Source organism: Camelus ferus, chromosome 14, assembly GCF_009834535.1.
Source record: "Camelus ferus isolate YT-003-E chromosome 14, BCGSAC_Cfer_1.0, whole genome shotgun sequence".
In the NCBI taxonomy this organism is placed as follows: Eukaryota; Metazoa; Chordata; class Mammalia; order Artiodactyla; family Camelidae; genus Camelus; species Camelus ferus.
In genome coordinates this window covers 22,558,393-22,578,238 of record NC_045709.1, presented here as the reverse complement: position 1 = coordinate 22,578,238, position 19,846 = coordinate 22,558,393, and the positions used below count along the sequence as shown (strand labels likewise).

Sequence of the window (19,846 nt, the reverse complement as noted above, 5' to 3'; positions counted from 1 at the left end):
CTAAGTCCAGGGCATTCAAGCAGGCACGGGCTCACAGCCCCTGGGTGTGGGCTTTGTATTATTTTATTTGGTCAGCTGGTTGGTGGTACATGAAATTCATAAAATTACATTATGTAACTACAAAAAATTACAAAAGTGTTCCTAGAGCAACACTGCTAGATTATAGCAGACAGTAGCCGGGGGCTCCTCCGCCCTGAACCCTCACGTGGTTGTATATACACTGACTGCATCTCAGCCCAGCCCATCCAGCATGCGCACCGCAGGCGCAGAAGGACACAGATACAGCCATTCAAATCCAGACAGAATCTTTGTCATGTAAACACAAATAGAACCTCCCAGTGATTTTACCCCATCTCGTTTTCACTAGTATGAATGCACACACGCATACAACTACCTACCTTAAGAATCTGTCCTCCTTCAGGATATCTTCTTAAAATATCCTTGAGAAAATCAACAAGTGGTGGAGTTGTTTGACCAAATCGACCTAAAATACAGAACACATTTAGAGTGATTTAGAAAAAAACTCCCCTGGCCTGCTACCAATGTGTTACCTGGTTCTAAGACAGGGAAATTACACAAGTTCTGACTTCACACGTCTCACTGCAGCACTCCAGCATGAAAACCCACCTGACTAAACAGGTCCAGCAGGACGTAAAGCAGATTCCACTTATCAAATCTCAAGATTTTTAACCAAACTACAAATTAGGTTTTATTAAAATGTTCAAAATATACTATATGTCACATAAGATTATTAATTCAAAAATAAAGAGCATGGTGGTATTCTATTTGCCAAAGCAAATGAAATAAATGGCACCGTCTTGTGGGTGCTTAGCCACTAAATAACATGCCACAGATGGTGGCACCTGTTAGGGCATTCTTAAAATTCTCAAACTCAACCAGTGTTCTGGTTGTTTTGAAATTCAGCACAGTCACTGTCTCAATGGCTATCCAGTTCAAATACCCTAAGTCTTCCCCAAACTGGAGATTCTCAGAACTAACCAACCAGGTCACCTTCAAACAGGTGACACGAAAGTGGAGGGAAAAGGAGGGAAGTAATTTCTCAGATGCATGGAATAAAAAAACATGTTTAAAAGTAAAAAAGAAATCTGTGCTTACAACAAAATCACCACTATACATTTATCTGCATCACTTTGGTACAACTAATCACCAAGACCAAGCATCCACAGGACCAAGGCCATGGGGCTCTGCCCACAGACTGCTCCACCCCAGCCACGCTTCCAATTCACAGGCTCCACTCCGCCCACCCTCCTCTTCCTCTGGCCCCGACATCCCCTCATCGCATCCCAATGGTATGTTCTTTCATTTCACTTTTAAATCATGATCTTTATGTAACTAAAAATGGCATTTATTCCTGGTAAAGTCAATATTATACCTCCTCCTTTTAAGCCTTTTGATTGGAGGTTTACAAAAAGATGACCATTTTTGGAAGTCAGATCTCCAATCTTGATCCAGTCGGATAACTGAAAAAAAGAAAAGAAAATGTATGAAAAGCAATATAGTTCCTAATTCTGGAAAGTCAAAAATTTACCTCATTTTTTTCACTTAAGAAATAATGTTTGTTAAGTATTCTTATCAGGAAATAAGCTGTTCTGAAGAAGCGAATATTCTAAAAAACAAAAATTTAGTCAAAAATTTTATTTAAAAATTAAAATGATTTTTCCTTAAATAATTACAAATAGGTAAAGATACACACATTTCTGCTTTAAAATACTTTAAATTTTTATAATGAATCAGGATTATCAACGTAAACAAAGTCACTCTTTTGATCAGCATTTCCAAAGTGTATTACTTACAACAGAGCACCATGGGATTCAACAGATCTTAGAGAACCAAAAAAAAAGTTTTAAATTAGTTGAAATAATTTCGTTTTTAGCGCATTTAACATACCAGTATTGTGGTAACTTTCTTAGAAAGGATTAGACTACATGGTATTTCACAAATTTTAGCAGTAATTTTTTTTCATTTATTTTCAAAGAGCATCTTATAAGTTATTGTTCCTAGAAATACACTGGAAAACCGCTTATAGTTGTTGCAATAAAAGAGGTGTGATGTGAAAGGGAAAGACAAGTGAGGACCCCAACCTCTGAGGCTGCTCTGGGCTGTAATGTCCCCAGCTGGCTGTCCTGAAAGAGGCCTTGATACTCATTCTCTGGTGACTGTTCTGTCTCTCACGAAGGCAGGGTACAATGCGTGTGATCACGACCCACAGGAGCAAGGTAACAGAGAGCCTTTTTTGAAAAATGAGGTAAATAATCCAAAGCCAGACCCACTTCTCCCCCACAGGCCACTCTTAACTGTTACTGTAGGGTGACTTACAGGTCAACAGTCTGCAAAACATTACTCAAATGCTCACCTCAAGAACCACCTCTGTAACTTACTCTTGACAGAGGTGAAAGGCCTCGCTCACCACACCAAAGCATCTCTATTTCTGACTGTCCGCCACACATCTCATACCAATACCCCCAGGGTTCCCAAAGCTCCCACTGCCAAAAGGCAGCTTCACTATTTTTCCTCCAGCGTTCACCTCCCATCTTCTCTGCAAGTCAGTTAACAGTGGCACCTTCTACCTGGTGGCTTCAATGGGAAAGCGCAGGGAGAAGCTCTCTCCCCCAAGTTCAGTTAATCCCCAGGTCCCAGCATGTCCATCCCCATTCCTGTCATACTTAATTTGCTCTTCCCATTTCCAATTGCTCAGGCTCTCAGCATCTCTTGGATGTTTATAACGCTCTCCCATCTGGTCTCCTTACTTTCTATACAACATCTTCATTCTAGTCCCCATTTCTAGAATACAAATCTGAATACAGTGCTAACAGCTGTTATAGTTCCCAGTTTATAAAGCACTTTCACATACATATTCTCACAGAATCTTAAAGCAAGCCTGTAAAAAATTCCATGCACAGGAAGTATGGATAAGAATAATCATAACACTAGTATTGTTAACAACAAAAATTTAGAAACAACCCAAATTCTATGACATATTCATACAGTGGAATATTACACAGCAATGAAAATGACTTAACTAAACTACATAAATTTGGGTGAACTTTCATAACATAATAGTGAGTAAAAAAGCTAATTCCCAGTTGCTACATAGCATAAGCTTCTTATAAAGTTCATAAACAACTAACAGTAAACAGTGTATTACTTAGGTTATACACATACACATAGGATACAATTATCAAAACAACTACAAAAAAGGCAACAGGACAAAACACACAAAGGGGTCAGAGGAAAGAGACAGGCATACAGGCTGGGGAGCAGAAGCACCGAGGCGAAGAGAAGCCATTAGCAGCATTCTCGTTCTCCAGCTGGATGATGTCATCACAGTTGTTCCTTCTATTAATTAACTAATTAATTACTTAAAGAGAGCTATGTATAAGTCAAGGGTTAGTAGTCCAATTCTGTTAGCTAAGGAACATTCAAAGAAGAAAGGCAGGAAGGGAGGAAGGAAGGAAATCTACAATGCAGGGAGATGTTTCCAGGTCTTAAAGAAGACTTGAAAAGAAAGAATACACGGAGTGGAAACTTGTTAGTGAAAACAGATGGAACTGGCTAAGTGAGTCTGACGAAGAATGCTTTTGATAGATTGTAATCAGTGGCCTGTCTACAGGGAAGTGATTCTCGCAGAGAAATCAAGCAGCAGAGATAACCTTAGGTCAGCAGCGCTACCTGCTTTCTCCTCGTGAGCTTGCCAGGATTTGGGGATTCTGCTTGGGTCTCTCTCTCTGAACCGTAAATCACTCCACCAAGCAAAGTGACTTTGGTCATATTCATCTCCAGAGGCAATGAAATCTTTATATTTTGTTTTTAAAACAGAATGATTATAAAATAATTTGAACATCAGGGTCTCTATCCAGGCCAGTCTCAATGTCTCTTAAAAACCTTAGAGATGTTCATTTTCATTTACTATGAAATAATAAACTCTCTCCATATTGTTAAGCAAATAGTACAATATTAATTGCAGACCTATAGCTGCCCGTTGACTACCATGCCCTACACTCTTACATAACAGAGACCTTAGAATTGGTTAGAATTCATTTTATCCCATTCCTACCAGAAACAGGAGAAAAGATTCTAACGTGTTACCTAATTTGGCCTGTTACACTGGTATGCCCTGCCACAGCTCAACCACGTGTAAAAGCAAACTGATTACCACTGTCCCCCAAACCTACACCCCTCTCTTAACCTGTTCATATCTGCTCACTGGACCATTATTTTTCTGGTCTGATTCAAGACTTGCAAACATCCTTGACAAGGTCTTCTCGCTTCTACAACCAATACCCACCACCCCACTACCCCTTCCTCTGATCACACAAATACATACATCCACTTGGTACCAAACTACCATAGTTCTGTCCTTTCCAAAGTCCCCTGCATATCCTTTCCTTTCAGTTTCAGCTCTATTGTCAAAGTCTGGAACCTCACTACCTCATACTAGCACAAGCTTCCTAACCAGACTCCCACTGCCCGCCCGCTCGATCTGAAACACTTCACATCCGCCATCACGCCGGCCCACGCTGATGCTCTGCAGAGACACCTCCAAAAACACTGCTAATGGCAAGACTGAGGCACAGCTGAGTCTTTGGGTATGACCATGTCTAAGGGATAAGATGACAAAGCAGAACCAGAGGAGTAACCAAATAAGTAGGAGAGGACACACAGTAAGGTCAAGACATGTGGCAGGGGCAGAAAAACAGGCAAGAATGACAAGCTTCCTTCCTCAATTCTGCCCAAAATCCTCAATCAAGACTGTCTCCCACTGAACACCCTGGGGAACCAACCAGTAAGGAGGACTGATCCCTGGAGGAACTCAAGAACAGGTTAACCTAAAACCTGTGTCTTAAGAGGGCAAGCGACCAGAGGGTGCAACCAGGCACGCAGAAGGCCAAGATTACACCGAGGGACTGAAAGTCACCGGCACCAAGCATTTCACCAGAATCTGTACTGGGTAGTAAGGAAATCCAATACTTGAAATGCCACCTCGTGTGGCTCAAGCATCCTTGTACATCTGGTTCAACTCTTTTTTGCCTCTTGTACTATATAAAAAGTGAAGATATTTACTTTTAGGTTAAAAGATTAAGTTGATTTTCATTAAAATGCTTCCATTTAACTCCTCCTTTAAGAAAACTAGTATTTCCACCAATCTTAAAGGATATATATAATATGAAATACTCCTATTTTCCAAAGTTCTTATCTGCTAAGTCATTCACTTGCACCTCAGGAGATTTAATATAAATTTACTCCTCAAAATAACGGGTTCCATGAAGATCCTTTCAGTCCTAAATTTTCGAGATCCAGAGATGGGGGGAACGGAAGACATAAGAGGTCAAAGTACTGAGCTGCATTCCAGTTAAACGCATAACACAATCAGAAAAATATGAGTAATGATTAAGTCACTTCAATGATGATGGCTCCTAAGAAGTGAACCAAAAAACAAAAAAACACCTCCGGCCATAAAGCCCATCAAGAGTACCGTAGTTTCAGGAAGTGAAGCTTCAGACAAAACGGGGGTGGGGGCGGGGGGTACACTGCTGAAGCGGCACATCCACAGAAATCACAGCAGTGACAGGCACGCAGCCGCGTCACCCGATCGGCATTCGAAAGGCATCATTCCCATGGGGCAGGAGCTCGGCAGGCAGCCCCGGGCCCAGACCTCCTCCTCGCGCCCAGACCCCGTCCCCACCCCCGCCCGCGTCCCCAGACCCCGTCCCCACCCCCGCCCGCGTCCCCAGACCCCGTCCCCACCCCCGCCCGCGTCCCCAGACCCCGTCCCCGTCCCCAGACCCCGTCCCCGTCCCCAGACCCCGTCCCCATCCCCCGCCCGCGTCCCCGTCCCCCGCCCGCGTCCCCAGACCTCCTCCTCGTCCCTGGCCTCCCGCCGCGGGCCCGGGCCGCCCTACCTGCCGGCCGCCCAGCCACAGCCGCTGCTCCGCCGCGGGGAAGCCCGTCTCGGCCGCGAGGCGCCGCTTCACGTCGCGCACCGTCCAGGACGCGGGGACCGCCACCGTCCTGCAGCCCACGCAGCCGGGCAGCACGGTCACCCGGAGCCACCTGTGCGAAGGCAAAGGCCTCAGTGGGCGCCCCGCGGGCGGGCCTGCGGCCCCCCGCTGCGCCGGCGCTCACCTGTCGCCCATGGCGCGTCCTCACCGCCCGCGCCGCCGCGCCCACGCCATGCTCCCGCCTCAGGCCGGCGCCGCCCCGCCCGGCCCCGCCGCCGCCCCGGGAGCCGCCTCGCCGACCAGGAGCGCCGGAGGAAGCGAGGCCGGGGAGGGGCCGGCTGAGGCGGCGGCGCGCGCTCCCGGCCGCCAGGGCCCCGGAGGCGCCGCCCGCGGACACGCGCCCGCCCGGACCGTTAGCTGAGGGGACGCCCCGCCCGCCCGTCAGGACCCGCCTGCCGGGCTGTTAGCTGAGGAGACTCTCCCCGCGTCAGGACTCGCCCGCCTTCGGGCCGGCAGCTCCTCGGGCCCCGCCCCTGCCGCCGGGCCCCGCCCTCCCTCAGGCCCCGCCCCGCCCCTCCCTCTCCGCTTCTGCGGCCGCGCGGGGCACAGGCTCAAACACTTAATGCCGCTGACCGCACGTTTCGAGCACGTTTGCAGAGCACCGTATTTCCCCGGCGGCGTTCAGAAGTGCCCTGAAAGGCAGAACTGGACGACTGTAGGGCCTACCACTCCTTCAGCCCTAGTGGCTGAGTCTCTGGAAGCATCTCCAAAGATTTCCGGGGACCTCTTAGTCACCAGAGGAGAACGTGGCAGCTGCAGAACGCAGGTGTTTTCGTTTCCTGCTTGTTTTTAAGGCACAAAAGTAGGATCCGTGATTCAGTTTTCTGGAGTAAGGAGTGCCAGCAGGAAAGTGGTGGGTGAGAACGCACACGAACATATCCTGTGACACTTCAAAACGTATGTAACATACTTGGGCAATGTTATCTTGTATTGCTGGTAGCCTGGGTGAACACTAGCATCCCTGGACCCTCAACTCCTTATATAAAGGGGCAGAGTATTTGCCATAACCTTCACGCACCTTCCCTGTACTTTAAGTCATCTCTAGATCACTTATAATACCTACTGCAGTGTAAATGCTGTGAATAGTTGCCAGCCCTGGCAAACTCAAGTATTGCTTTTGGGAACTTTCTGTAATTTTTTTCCCTAATATTTTTGCTACTGACCACAGTCACTGAAACAGGCAAACACTCCGAGAGTCACCCTTCTGTCTACACTTTTCTGATCCCGAGTCACCACCCAGCCCCTTGATGCATAGGCACCTCCCTTCAGGCAGACCCTACTGAAGAGAAACCCCTCAGCCCCAGCCTCTCCGGCTTAGGGCAGGCGTGTGAGGAGGCGAACCCTCCCACCCTTGGCAGCATCCCTCTCCAAAGAATCTCTACCAAGCCGCCCTTCCCACCTTCCCCGGCTAAAGGGGCCTCGGCCCCGGGCCTGCTCTGAGGCCCTTTGTAACTGCGCCAGAGGGAGGGTCTGTCCCCCGAACACTTTGCAATGTGATGCCTCCGTCCAAACTGAGGTAGGAGGCACTTTACATTAGCATTTTTCACCTTAGGTATGCATTAGCCAGCAGAACAAGTGTCATAGGGCCCAAGAGGAGAGACTATAAACAGCATGTAAATCAAAAATGTGTGAGACAGGTGTATAATACACTCGCTCACTCCTTCCATCCCAGCACTACGGTTCGCCAGGGTTGCAGCAGTGAAAGCGACACCCAGCTCCTAAGAGGCGAAACCCACCCCTTACCCACATGATTTCTTCTCCATCAAAAAGAAAATAGCCATTCTAATTGATTCTCCTTAACTCACTTCACCTTTTCACCAGAATTCTACTTAAAGTATTTAAAAGGAAGATGGTGGTACTCACAGCAGAATCCTGCCTTTTCTGCCCACAACAAATCTCTGAAAGGAGTGTCTCTCCTAAAGTCAGCCTTTCTTCACACTGATGAACCTTTGTGTTTCACTTTGGTTTGGGCTTTTAATTCCCTCTGCGAGGACCATTGCTTTAAGGTACTTTAAGGGGGAGCACTTCATTCTGGTGGAGGTTCCCAGAGGACGGCGGGTGTGTGCGGAGGTGTGAGCCCAGCTGTGAAGGTGTCTGCCTGGGCGCATGGAAGGCAGGATTTCGGCTGTCTGTGCCCCCAAGAGATTCTGCACAAGTTGAATGAGGAAACCTTCATCCTACAGCACAACCTCAGACCGTGTCACATGTGACCCTGCACCATCACTTGCCATCCCCCACCACCTCCCCACCAAACCCAGCCTAGAGTTTCATGGGGCATTGATTCCTGCTACAACATGGATGAATCCTGAAGCTACGCCAAATAAGCCGGGCACTAAAGAGCACACAAACGTGCTTCCGCTTTATGAAGCCTGCAGAGTGTGCACATTCAGGACAGAAAGGAGGTAAGTGGCTGCCCAGGTGCATGGGGAGGGGGACCAGGAAGGGGAGTGACCGCTAATAGATTTCTTTTGGAGATGAAGAAAATGTTCCAGATTGTGATATCCTGGTGGAGATCCTAAAAATGCTGAATTGGACCCTTTAAAATGGTGAATTTTATGATATGTGAATTACATATAATAATAACAATAATAACAACAATAATAGTAATACTGTAGTAGATGTGAAGGCAAAGGATTCCCTGTAGCACCCTGTGTAGAATCCCTCTGGGCACAAACACATTTTAATGGGCTGCCTGGGTTTTTCCAGTGAGTCCAGTGGTTGGTCTAACTATCTTCTTAAGATGCTCTCGGTCTTTTTCCAGAATGGTGAGAACTGGCATCTTCGCTCTCAAATACACAAGGAAAAGATGAACTACACACTTCTTAGGAGAACGTTCCAGTTCGACTTTGCACCCTCATCCCTCACTGCCTCCCACCTACCCTCGTGGGCTCTGCTCTAACCTCATCAAAGTACCTCTCCAGCTCTCTCCCTCGGCCTTGGCCTGTGGTCTCCTTCCTCCCTTCTCCTTCCTGTCCGCTCCTCCTTCACAGTCACCCCAAGTGTCCTTCGCCGGGAGGCCTGATGCTTCACAGGGCACTGCGGCTGTGAGCCTGGTATCTGCCTCGTGGGTGGCTTTCCCCTCTCTGCCTCCTCCCTAAGCTCTGGATCCAAAGCTCCAACATCAAGGCCTAATGCAGAGTGGTCCTTGCAAGGGAGGATCTGATCTTTAACCAGAAATGCTGGGGGCCCAGGCAGAGGTTATCCAACAGGCCCTGTTCGATAACCAATAAGCCAGACAGGTGGCAAAACTTCTCTTTGTGCTCATGTAGACACAGTGGCCTTTTACTTTTAGTTACGTTGAACATGCTTTGGGAAATGATGTCATGTTTCTGAGTTAACATTCCTGCCTTTCCTCCTTCCAAAGAGGTCATATGAATTCCCTGAAGTGCTGTAACAGTCTTGAGAAAAGAGGGTTGGGCAGCCTTTACAGGATGCTTGTGAATTTATTGTTAATGTTCATGGGAGGCAGTGGTTTGGTTGCCAGACATCCTGGCTTATTCGAACACAGCTCTGCCAAAGCAAAACTCACCAGTAAGGGCCCAGATGTCATCATGCTTACATGCAGCGCCGTAGTGACCGAAGGCACTTTGCATTAGAAAGGAGAAAAGTGACCCAAGCCCTCGGATGTCCTACAAGTGACCTATCTTGAGCTGTATTAGCCATTTCAGGGAACAATAAAACCACAAGTGGTTTCTGAATTCCTCTAGCATTTATGATGCCCTTTGATTAAATATACTCTCTTGGAGCATTCTATACATAATACTGAGATAGGATGAGCTAACTATAATAGTATGTACGTTAAAATAAATGTACTGCATGCTAACAGTGCTTTAATGGAGTCTCAGCCCTGGACACAATAGTAGGAAACAGAAACCTATAAAACATTCTGTCATAGAACTGATTAAATTGAACCTAAGAAAGGAAATGGTATGAGCAACGAGTACCGTGATACACTATAATACACATCTTCCCTTTGTCTGTTTCTTTCAGCTATTGACATTTTTCTTTGCTTTTCTTTTGGGAAAATAATAATTTTCCTTCTGTTTTGTCCTATTTACACAAGTTGTTTTTCTCCACTTTCCACCTGTCTGCATTGTCCGCCCTTTATGGGGTGGTGAATTGATGGTAAGACCCTCCCCCCCCCCCCACCAGCTCTCACCCCTTCCAGCTGGGAGGGCTGTCACCGCTCCGAGCTCACTTCCTCACCTGTACAATCCGTCCTCGGGGTTGTTGGGAGGTTGTTGGGAGGTGAAGCAGGGCTGTCTCAAACCTGGGAGAGCCACACTTATTCATATGTTAAAAATGGGCACCAACCATAATGCACTGGGCCCTGGGCACTGGCATCCTGATAAAGGAGCCCAGTTTCTGCCTCTGTCTTGGGGGCATCAGCTCATGGGAACGGCAACCAGGCAGCAATCACGAGAAAGTGATCTCTGCACTCTTTTTCTCACCCTAATCCCCCCCCCACCTTGCTATGGCATCTGAACAGTCAAGGTCAATGCCAGAAAAAATGTGAAGCAAGCCAGTGGTGTTTTGGGCACCCTCTAACCTCTGGACCTCATCTTCAGCTCCTTCTTCTGCGGGGCTCTGCCCTTTTCTCACTGCATCCCCAGATCTGCTGAGTTCAGGACTTCCCTGTGCACATCCTAAATGCAGGCAGACTGCCACGTGCTCAGAAGTCAAAGATTGATAATGGTATTAGTAACAACCACTGCCCATCAGGCACTCAATGAATGGAATGATGCACACACAGAACTTCAATATGAAAAGGAAAGCACTGAAATGAAGGAAAGCTGCCTAAGATCTGAGTTGCTGCTGAATGTCACGAGATTGGCTTCCTCTAACAGGCTTTCCTGGATGCGCATCACAGCCTCGTGTCCCCGTCAGGAAAGAGACTGCCCTCCTGGTTGGTTTTATGTCTGGAATGAGATCTGGGTTTTTTAATTTTCCTCCCTCATGATCTTTATTTCCAAGCACACTGCAGGGTCAGCTCACATCAGCTCCATCCATCACATTTTGTGGGTCCACTTCCCCGCTGGGCACACCCCAGCCCCTCCACTCTCCCGCACACGGAGAGTCCTACTGCAAAGTGGCCCTGGGAGTCCCTTCTTGTGCATTTCCATGTGCCTGTGTGTGTTTAGAAATAGAATTCACTTTTCTTTCCAAGTCTTCAGGATTTGTTTGGAGAAGGCCAGACACACTGGCACATGGGGTAACTGTTACCATCATATACCCCTCCATGCCGCGGCGCTGTCCTCTGGTCCCTGCCGGCTCCTCCCCACAGGAGGCAGTGAAGCCCTTCTCTCTGTCTTAAGGATATTTGTATTTGTATCGCCACTGCTGTGTGAGCACTGGGTTCATAGTCTGGGGAGGTTAGTCACCCAACTGCCTCTGAAATCATACCACAAAGACCAGTGTTCACTCTAAGCAGTAATTGGAATGGTGACAAGTTCAAAACCATACACAATAATAATACCTGCCATTAATTAAACACTTACTGGGCACCGAACACTTCTAACTTAATCTTCACTAAACCCTACGAGGCATTTTTATTCCTATTTTACAGTTGAAAAAGAGACTCAGAAAGGTCACAACTTCCCAAGGCCACACATAGGACCAGGATCTAACCCCACTCCCTGCAAACCCCTAGCCTGCCAGCCCACATCCCTTTATGGGGTTGTTTTTGGTGCAAATAGAGATGTTTATCCTGGGGAAACACGACCGCAAGGTACACATAATACTATTCAAATAGGAGAATGGTTTTCATGTAAAAGAATTTTCTGGCTCCAAAGACAGACAGAGTTGGAGTTCACTGTAAGGAAAAATATTCCAACAATTAGAATACTTTTTTTTTTTTTTTGCATCTGTAATCATCAAAGATACTGGCCTGTAATTTCCCTTTTGGGTAGTGTCCTTTTCTGGTGTTGGTATCAGAGTGATGCTGGCTTCACAGAATAAGTTTGGGAGTGTTCCCTCCTCTTCAATCTTTTGGGAGAGTTTGAGAACTGAGATAAGCTCTTCTTCATATGTTTGGTAGAATTCCCCAGGGAAGCCATCCAGTCCTGGACTTTTGTTTGCAGGGAGGCTTTTTATTACCATTTCTATTTCACCTTTAATGATTGGTCTGTTCAAATTGTGTTTCTTCTTGATTCAGTTTTGGTGGAGTGTTAATACTCATTTTTATTCTTTTGTCACCAACTACATGCTGAATCTTTCACATCCACTAGCATATTTAATTCCCAGGTAAATCAACAAAGGAGACATTATCATCTGTAATTATAACCCAGGATTCAGGACCCCGAGAGGGTAAGGAATATGTCTAAGGTTTCCCTGCAAATGCCAAGAGTTAACATTGAAACCCAGGTTCCATACAATTTCCTTATTCGGTGCTGCTCCCCGGAATTGAAGTATAGGGGAAACACTTCGCTTGAGATTCTAAAAATCTCACACAGTCAGCATGCCTCAGGGCCAACTGTGCCCTAAATTCTCTCCTAAGAGCTAATCATGATCTTGTATTTTCAAGCACGTGGCAATTTTATGGTTTGGCTGGAAGCAGGCATCACATGCTGGAAAAAGCTTTTGAATGAATATGATAAATATATAAGCATGAATTACAGAATAGAGATGTAGACATTCAGCAAAGAGGGTGAGATTTTACAGTTTACTGCTTCTGCTGTAGCCAATTGTGTTACTTGCTTAAAAATTCACTCTCCTCTGTTTAGCTGTGGAGGGATGTCTCAGATGGAATCTTTAGACCCTAATTGGATTAAACTCCCATCCTCCGGTCAGAAGTATTTGAGAAATGATCCTATTTATAAAAAATAAAAGGAATCTTTCTTCTTTTGTCATATTTTATTTTTAATATTTCTTGTTTACAGTCATTAAAGATTTTTTTAAATTAAAAAAAGTTCTTATTTATCCCATGTCTAAATATCTGGGCTTGGAGTGATATTGTCAGTGACCAGTTCACCAGATGATCACTGTTTTATTTTTGTGCAAAGCCAATGCCAAAATAACTTGAAAATAGGAATCATAGAAACCATGTCCACAAAATTACAGATCTGTGAGCTTGTGAAAAATAATGTTCGGTTTTTTTCTTTGCTTTACATGAAAGGGGGAGCATGCTACCGTCTTCCTCACACAGGAGGCTTATGGATGGCGTCACGCATGTGCCGTTTGGAGAACAATTTTAGCAGTTGGCAGGCAGCCACTGCTGGAGAGGACACAAAGGAAATGCTGGCTAGAAATAGGTCAAGAGAGCTTTATAAGGAAAATTGGGAATGAATCCATAAAAAAAAAAAAAGACTGAATTTTACATGATTACTACAATTGAAGAGATGCTTCATCTGTTAAAATCCAACATTTTGCTCATTTCCCAAACCATTTCAAATTTTTTCTTGATAGGATTTGATAGGACAAATCAGGTAGTTATAAAATGGAAAAATAAGATGTCTGTTTACTGACTGCTGATAAAAAGAAATATTTCTGAAGCACCAGGGACAGAATTTTTAAATAGAGAAAGCATATAATAATATTCAAAAACACAAGCATTTTTTTTCAGAATTCACCCAAATCTAAATCTAAACAAACCATATGATTGTCAATTATTTCTATAATCTTTATAAATATAATGGCTAAGTAATTTATATTAAAAGTTCATCAATTTGAAAAACTACTTAGGGCAGTTGAATGTAGTTCAGAAAACATATATTTAATGTCATTAGCAATTAAAGTCATACATGCATCTGTCTTTTAAGCCTTTAGTCGCTCTCCTGTTTTCTAAATATTTTCCATTTTTGGTTAAAAAAACTAAAGATATTATTGCTACAAAACAAATACTCCAGGAGAGGAATGCTGGGCACTCTCAGCAAACCCTCTCCGTGCACATCCAGTCAGTGGAAGTGCTCAGCCCTGCTAAACACTTTTTGAATCCATTCCGTCCGCCTGTTCCTGCTGGTTCAGGTCCTTGCCCTCTCTTTCTCAGATCACGAGGTCAGGGTCTCTGCCATTCTTGTGGCCCCAGATTCTTTCCCCTCCAATTAATCCTTCCTACAGTCACGAAGTTAATTTATAATGGCGTGTGACTGAGCCTCTCTCCAGCATAACAACACTCTGTACTCAAGTTCAAGTCCAAAGGCTTCAAAGGCAGGCTCACCTCTCCCACCCTGTCCCCGACCCTCCCTCCTTGGTGTCCTCCCAGGGGCCTGAAGCCAGGTTCGTGTCTTTGTACTTTTTTGTGCACATTTCTCTTGATACTCTTTTTTGGGGGGGGGGGTTATTTATTTATTTTTTAATTGAAGCATAGTGGATTTACAATGTTGTGTTAGGCTCTAGTAAGAGAGAGAGTGTGTGTGTGTGTGTGCGTGCATGTGTGTGTAACTGGACATTCTGTTTTAAAGATGTTTAAGTGAAAATAAAGCCCTAATAACTGAGCATGGCTTAACCAGTCAACTGACTGGGCGCAGAGGTTAAGACAACTTAATCCAGGGAGCATCTACACTATGAACTGAAGGAATGCGCTAAACCTAACCTCACCCTTTGAGCAGCCTTCATTAAATAATTGTAAGTTAACTGGGTAACATTCATGGTATTTACTTTAAAAATGCAGAGTGACAGCTCCCTGCTCCAGTGCAGGAAGCAGCAGTTTTTAATAAGCTCTGATTATAGCACGACCTGCGGACCCACGGACGGTGATACTGAGGTCCTAGGAACCCGTGAAGTGCAAACAGAAGGATGACTCTGCGAGTGTCTGCCTGTGTCAGTGGCTGTGGTCAGCGGGCAGAGAAGCCGCCAGGTGCCTCTGCACTTCATACAACACCTACAAGGCACCTGTTCTCCTTGCAGCCCTCTGTCCTCTCCTTCCGGGACTCAGCCAAAGCTTGAAGCTGAACCTTCCTGAGTCAGAAAAACAAAAAGGCCAGTAAACATGTTCGCCGGGTCTCTGGTACATCAGCCTCTTGGAAGGGCACGTTTTGGCTCCACTCTTCTGCACACAGGTTAAAGGAACAAATTAAACAGTGTCTGAAATCTGTTCTTCTGGGACTCGGGATTCAGCCACCACTTTCTGGCAACATGAGAAAGGCCAGTTCCTGTCTTCTGGTTTTTTTCCTTTTTTGAGGGCAGTGGGGAGGAGGTAGCAACGGAATTCTAGGTCCAAATGTCAAGTCGCGAGGCTGCGCCCACTGGTGCCAGGCGTCACCATAATATGCTGTCACTTTTACACGACTTCTGCTTTTTATATTTTCTATGATTGTTCAAGGGACTTTTTTCCTATTCACTCTCCAAAGGCTTTTTCTGCAGAACCTATTCATTCACTCGGCCTAGGAGGAGCTGTAGGTTTCAGATAGCATTTGGCTCTGAAAAGAATCGGTGTTTTGTTTCTATGCAGTTTTTCTATGCTACTGCTTTCAATCATAACAGAAATGAGGGCAATTAATATTAAAGTTTCACATATAAATTATTATTCCTACTGCGTAATTTTAAAAAATCTTGAGTCAATTATCGTTTCTGTGTGATACTCCCTCCCCCATCCCACGGCTCCCCATGGAGAGTCCGTAAATGAAATCATTTAAAATCCTATTTCATGCTGGCTGATTTGACATTAGTTTGATATTATTCTCAAGGAAAAGCTGCCTGTTGATTTTTTCAGTGAAGGAGACCCTCCTAAGCAGAGTCTGAAGGGCAACGACTCTGATGCGCGCGACTGTTATATGCCAGGTGTGTCTCCACTGCTGGCGCCGGCGCTCTCCGCGCTCCGGTGCTTCCGGTGCCTGCGCAGGACTCCCCCTGGCTGCGGCCCCGAGCCCTCCTTCTCCCACCCTCGTTCTCTCTGCGTCAGTGTGTTATGTGAGCCCTAGACGTCCTGTCTTTCCCCGGCCCTCGTGGCAGGGCCCTGGGCTCGCATCTGTGTGGGGCACTTCTTAAACGGCAGGGCGGTCCCCCAGGGAGCCCTGAGGTCTGCTGCGCCCCAGGCAGGCTCGTGTGGACTGCATCAGTGGGGCCCGAGCAGTGTTCTCCAGGTTTCTCCCCAGTTCCTCTCCTTGTATCTCGTATTTCCTGCACCTGATGGCCCATGGCACTCAACAAACCCCTCCCCAAAACAGATCACGGCACATGTGGACCCAGTGAGGGGATGACAGTGGCTGGAGGGGAAGTCCCTGCTACCAACCAAGAGGGACAAGACAGACCACTTTGCAACTGCTCATTAGGCTGGGATGGTGGTGGCAGCACTGTTCCTGGAACACTTGCACGATGAGCAGTGCTTTGGGCTGTGGGAGAGCCGTCAGAGGAGGCTGGGCTCTGCGCTCGTTTCTGGAGAACAGAGTGGGGAGAACAGTGGTTACCTTTCCCTGAGCACTCGTGTCAGGTGCTGTGCCAAGTGTCTTACGCTCATAGTCTCTGACCCCAACATGATTGTAGGCACTGTTTCCCCCATAATATGAAAAAAAGTAACTTATTCAAGGCTGCATGACTAGTAAATGGGATTCAAACCAAGTATGTCTGGCTCAAAAGTTGCTACTCTTTCCATTACACAATTTGTTTTCTCTTACAAGAGCCGAGAGGGTGTGTGCTGAGTTTGTTATGTTTTGTTTGGATGCAGAGGTATCCAAGGAAGAGAGGTGCGGAAGACACGGAGGGGACAGGATGGGACGCATCCTCCCCGCTCTGGCCGTACAGGAGGGACCAGTTTGGAGCCCATGAGGACAGAAGGTGAAGGACCAGTGTTCACGAAATACTGGATGGGAGTATGTGCACGCAGCCCTGCCTCACTCCTAGGAAACAAAATCAGCACGGGCTTGAGAAGAGGCCGTTCCTCTCCCCTGACGGCCCCTTCCACAGGTGGTCCCACGGGGTCCGCTGGGCGCAGGGGATGAATTCTTACAGAGGCATCGGCCGCAGAGGTCTGGACAAGTCCCCTTGACCGAGAGACTCAAGCAGGAAGAATCTGAGCAAACTCGTTCCTGAGCCCCTAGGAGAGGTCACTACCCCGAGGACGCCCAGAAGTAGCCCCTAGGAGATGTCACCACCCTGAGGATGCCCAGAAGTAGCCGGGGAAGAATTTAAGCAGACTGGAAGCGCATGGGGTCAAGGTCTCACCGGGTCACGGAGACACGGGTGTAAATGTTACTTGGCCTTGCTTACACTCACGAACCGCTGAAGCCCAGAAGGTGTGGGATAACTGCTAGTCCACTTGTTCCTTCTCTCGGCCCCCGCCCCCTGGCTCTGTCCCTGGGTTGTTGCCATTAGATCCGTGGCTCCAAGCCTGAGTCCACTTGTATCCCTCATCAGAAGGCAGGCTGGCTGGCTTCCTTGGCTGCCTGCTGCCCACCTGCTCCTCCGTGTCCAGGCTTAGTTTTCATACGCTTGGACTCAGCTTATCTGCCTGCTCTCCTGAAGCCTGGACTCTGCTCTCTCACTTGAATCTCTGTTACTCCTATTATGGTACAACAAAACAGATAAATAAATAAACAAACATTTAGTCTTTGCCTCTAGGGCCTGGCACAAAGCTCCCCAAACTCCCGAAATCTCCTGAGTGTTAAGACTGTCTTTTGTACACCAATGAGGTAACCCGTGGCAGGGCCCCCAGACAGCCTCAGGATGGAGGGGAGTTGGTCCCTAGAGGGTTGGAACTTTCAGCCCCTTCAGCCACCAGTGGCCAATGATTTAATGAATCGCACCTGCCCAGTGAAACCTGGATGAGAACTCTGAAACAACGGCCAGGCTAAGGGATCCTCCAGGTTGGTGGACCCACGGCGGTGCTGGGAGTGGGGTACACTGGGGAGGGAGTGGAAGCTCCGCCCCTAAGTTAAGTCCTCCTTCCCATGTTACCAAGCATCAGGATAACACTTCCTTTAACCAGCCCTGTGAGTCTGAGCAAGTCACGTGACTTTGGTTTTCTCATCTATCAGCTCAGACACGAAGAGAGGTCGTCTTACACATCGCCGCCAGCCTGCATCAGTCCCACATACGCCAAGCCCCTCTACCTAGAGCTGATTCCTTGGTGTCCTAGGGGGCAGTTTCCCCAAATCTGGTCCAGCCCTCAGTATCCTGGAACTTGCTCTTTGCACATCACGTACTGACATTCCAGAGTCTTCCTGAAGGCAATGGAAGGGAACCAGCCCCAAAGAAGCCTGCAATAAGTGAGACTGTCTGAACTTTTAGCTTAAATATTCAGATAGTAAATTCAATACTACACCTGCTTTCATTTTAGCACAACACTTTATATGGCTGATCACACAGGTAATCTAACTTCTTTTCCCTGGATACTTCCATAAAGCCAGTGCCCTGGGAATGCAGTGGCTCTGTGCAAGCCCCATGGCTCAAAAGCGCCCCGAGAACTCAGAATACAGCACCCCAGAGATCAAGAAACCCCCCTAAGTCTTTTTTAGTTTTAAAAATTATCACCTTGCCCCAGGGACAAAAAGACCAAGCAATCAAGTTTTATGTAGTTACAGTCTTAATAACACAGGTCTTAAATGTCTTAATAAAAGCATGTTTATAAAATAATCTTAAATCGAAGCTTTGATTCTCAACCCACATACTCTGCTCTCTGTAATCATAAACACTGCTGTATCGAGTCACTGGCATTTTAGCTTTAAGTAAATTGTAAGTTCTGAGGAAATTCTAAAGCACCCAAAGCCCCTAAGATGGAAATCTCTGCAAAGATCTTCTCAAAGTTAAGTCATACTTTGCTCTAGCTATAAATAGACTTTATTACCAGAGACCACAAAGACGACCTAATCTGGTTTTTCAACATCAGTTGGATGCTTCCAATCAATCCTGATGGTCGAAAATGTACACTTAGTGTCAGCAGCAGGGGTTCTGTGTTATCACTGCTCTTTAAAATAAGTTCATAAATGAAATTACTTCCAACAAGGCAGCCAATCTGTAAGTTGAACGGAAATGAGTTCCCTTTTAATTTTGAAAAACATCTACTTTCAAAACAAGGGGAAAGAGCACTATGTGGAAACAGTTTAGAAGGTGAAAAAGAAAAAAGCCACAGAAATACTGTGACGCCAACAGTATGACGTTCCATGAGCATCCTTCTCTCCCTAGCTTTGGTGATAGTGAAAAAAGTCATCTCAGATGACTTCCTATACCACTGGAAATACAAAAAAAAAAAAAAAAAAAAAAATCAAATATTCCAATTCGTCAACAAAAATCAGACCCATTAAGTCGTCTCAATACCTGTGTGACTCACATATTTGAATAACAATCAGTCTCAGAATTAATCCTGATTTGTTAAGGAGCAAGTTCTACTGAAACAGTTACACTTACTTCCTAATGAATAAAAAATTTCAAAAGGTAAAGAGAAAAACAAACATTGGGTTTTTTCAACGTTTCAAATTTGGAAAGCTGGATTTAGAAAGTCTTCCTGTCTGCTGCTGTCACTGGGTTACAAGACGTGACGCCTTACCTGGTCTCTGCGGCCCTAAATTTTCAATTCTTGATGCACTACTGGAACACAGCAGTCAGATTCAGTGAAAGAGTATTTTGTTATATGCTTAAGAAAAAAAGAGCACAGAGAAACTGAAGGTGCAGTTGTACATACACCTTAATATTATATTTTCACAAAAATCCTCAAGCTGATAAAACATGTCCTTGTAAACTAGCAGCTAAATTGAGGAAAGGAGCAAATGTCATCTTTTATCATCATTGTTTAAAGGAAAAGTAGAGCTCTCTCCTCCCAGCTTATTTGATGTAATGCCAAGTTCTTCACAGTTATTTAATATTTTCCTAGTGACCCTATGGCCGGTGAGAGGCACCAATCTACACGTTACGAAGGAGAAAACAGGACACATCTAGCCAAGTGTCCTTCACAAGAG

At 46.0% G+C, this 19,846-nt stretch overlaps 1 protein-coding gene and 1 long non-coding RNA gene across 6 annotated transcripts in view; one reads left to right on the top strand and one right to left on the bottom strand.

Moving 5' to 3' along the window:
- Positions 1-19,846, bottom strand: part of SACS (sacsin molecular chaperone) — a 66,210-nt gene that overhangs the window by 31,947 nt on the left and 14,417 nt on the right. For 3 of the 5 annotated variants that reach the window (XR_004325811.1, XM_032496449.1, XM_032496451.1), the window contains exons 3-5: positions 5,922-6,072; positions 1,394-1,481; positions 399-484 (exon numbers count right to left, since the gene is read on the bottom strand). Coding sequence is in view for 3 of the 5 variants with exons in the window: in XM_032496449.1 (XP_032352340.1) it covers positions 399-484; positions 1,394-1,481; positions 5,922-6,072 (325 nt within the window). In the remaining 2 variants the exon portion in view is untranslated. Of the gene's footprint in view, positions 1-398; positions 485-1,393; positions 1,482-2,102; positions 2,183-5,921; positions 6,073-6,144; positions 6,479-19,846 lie in introns of those variants that run through there. The other 2 variants (XM_032496450.1, XM_032496452.1) reach the window with 2 other exon arrangements.
- LOC116668604 lies at positions 6,792-9,044 on the top strand. The gene is made up of 3 exons (XR_004325812.1): positions 6,792-6,917; positions 7,842-8,422; positions 8,782-9,044. It is a non-coding gene; the product is annotated as an uncharacterized LOC116668604 (long non-coding RNA).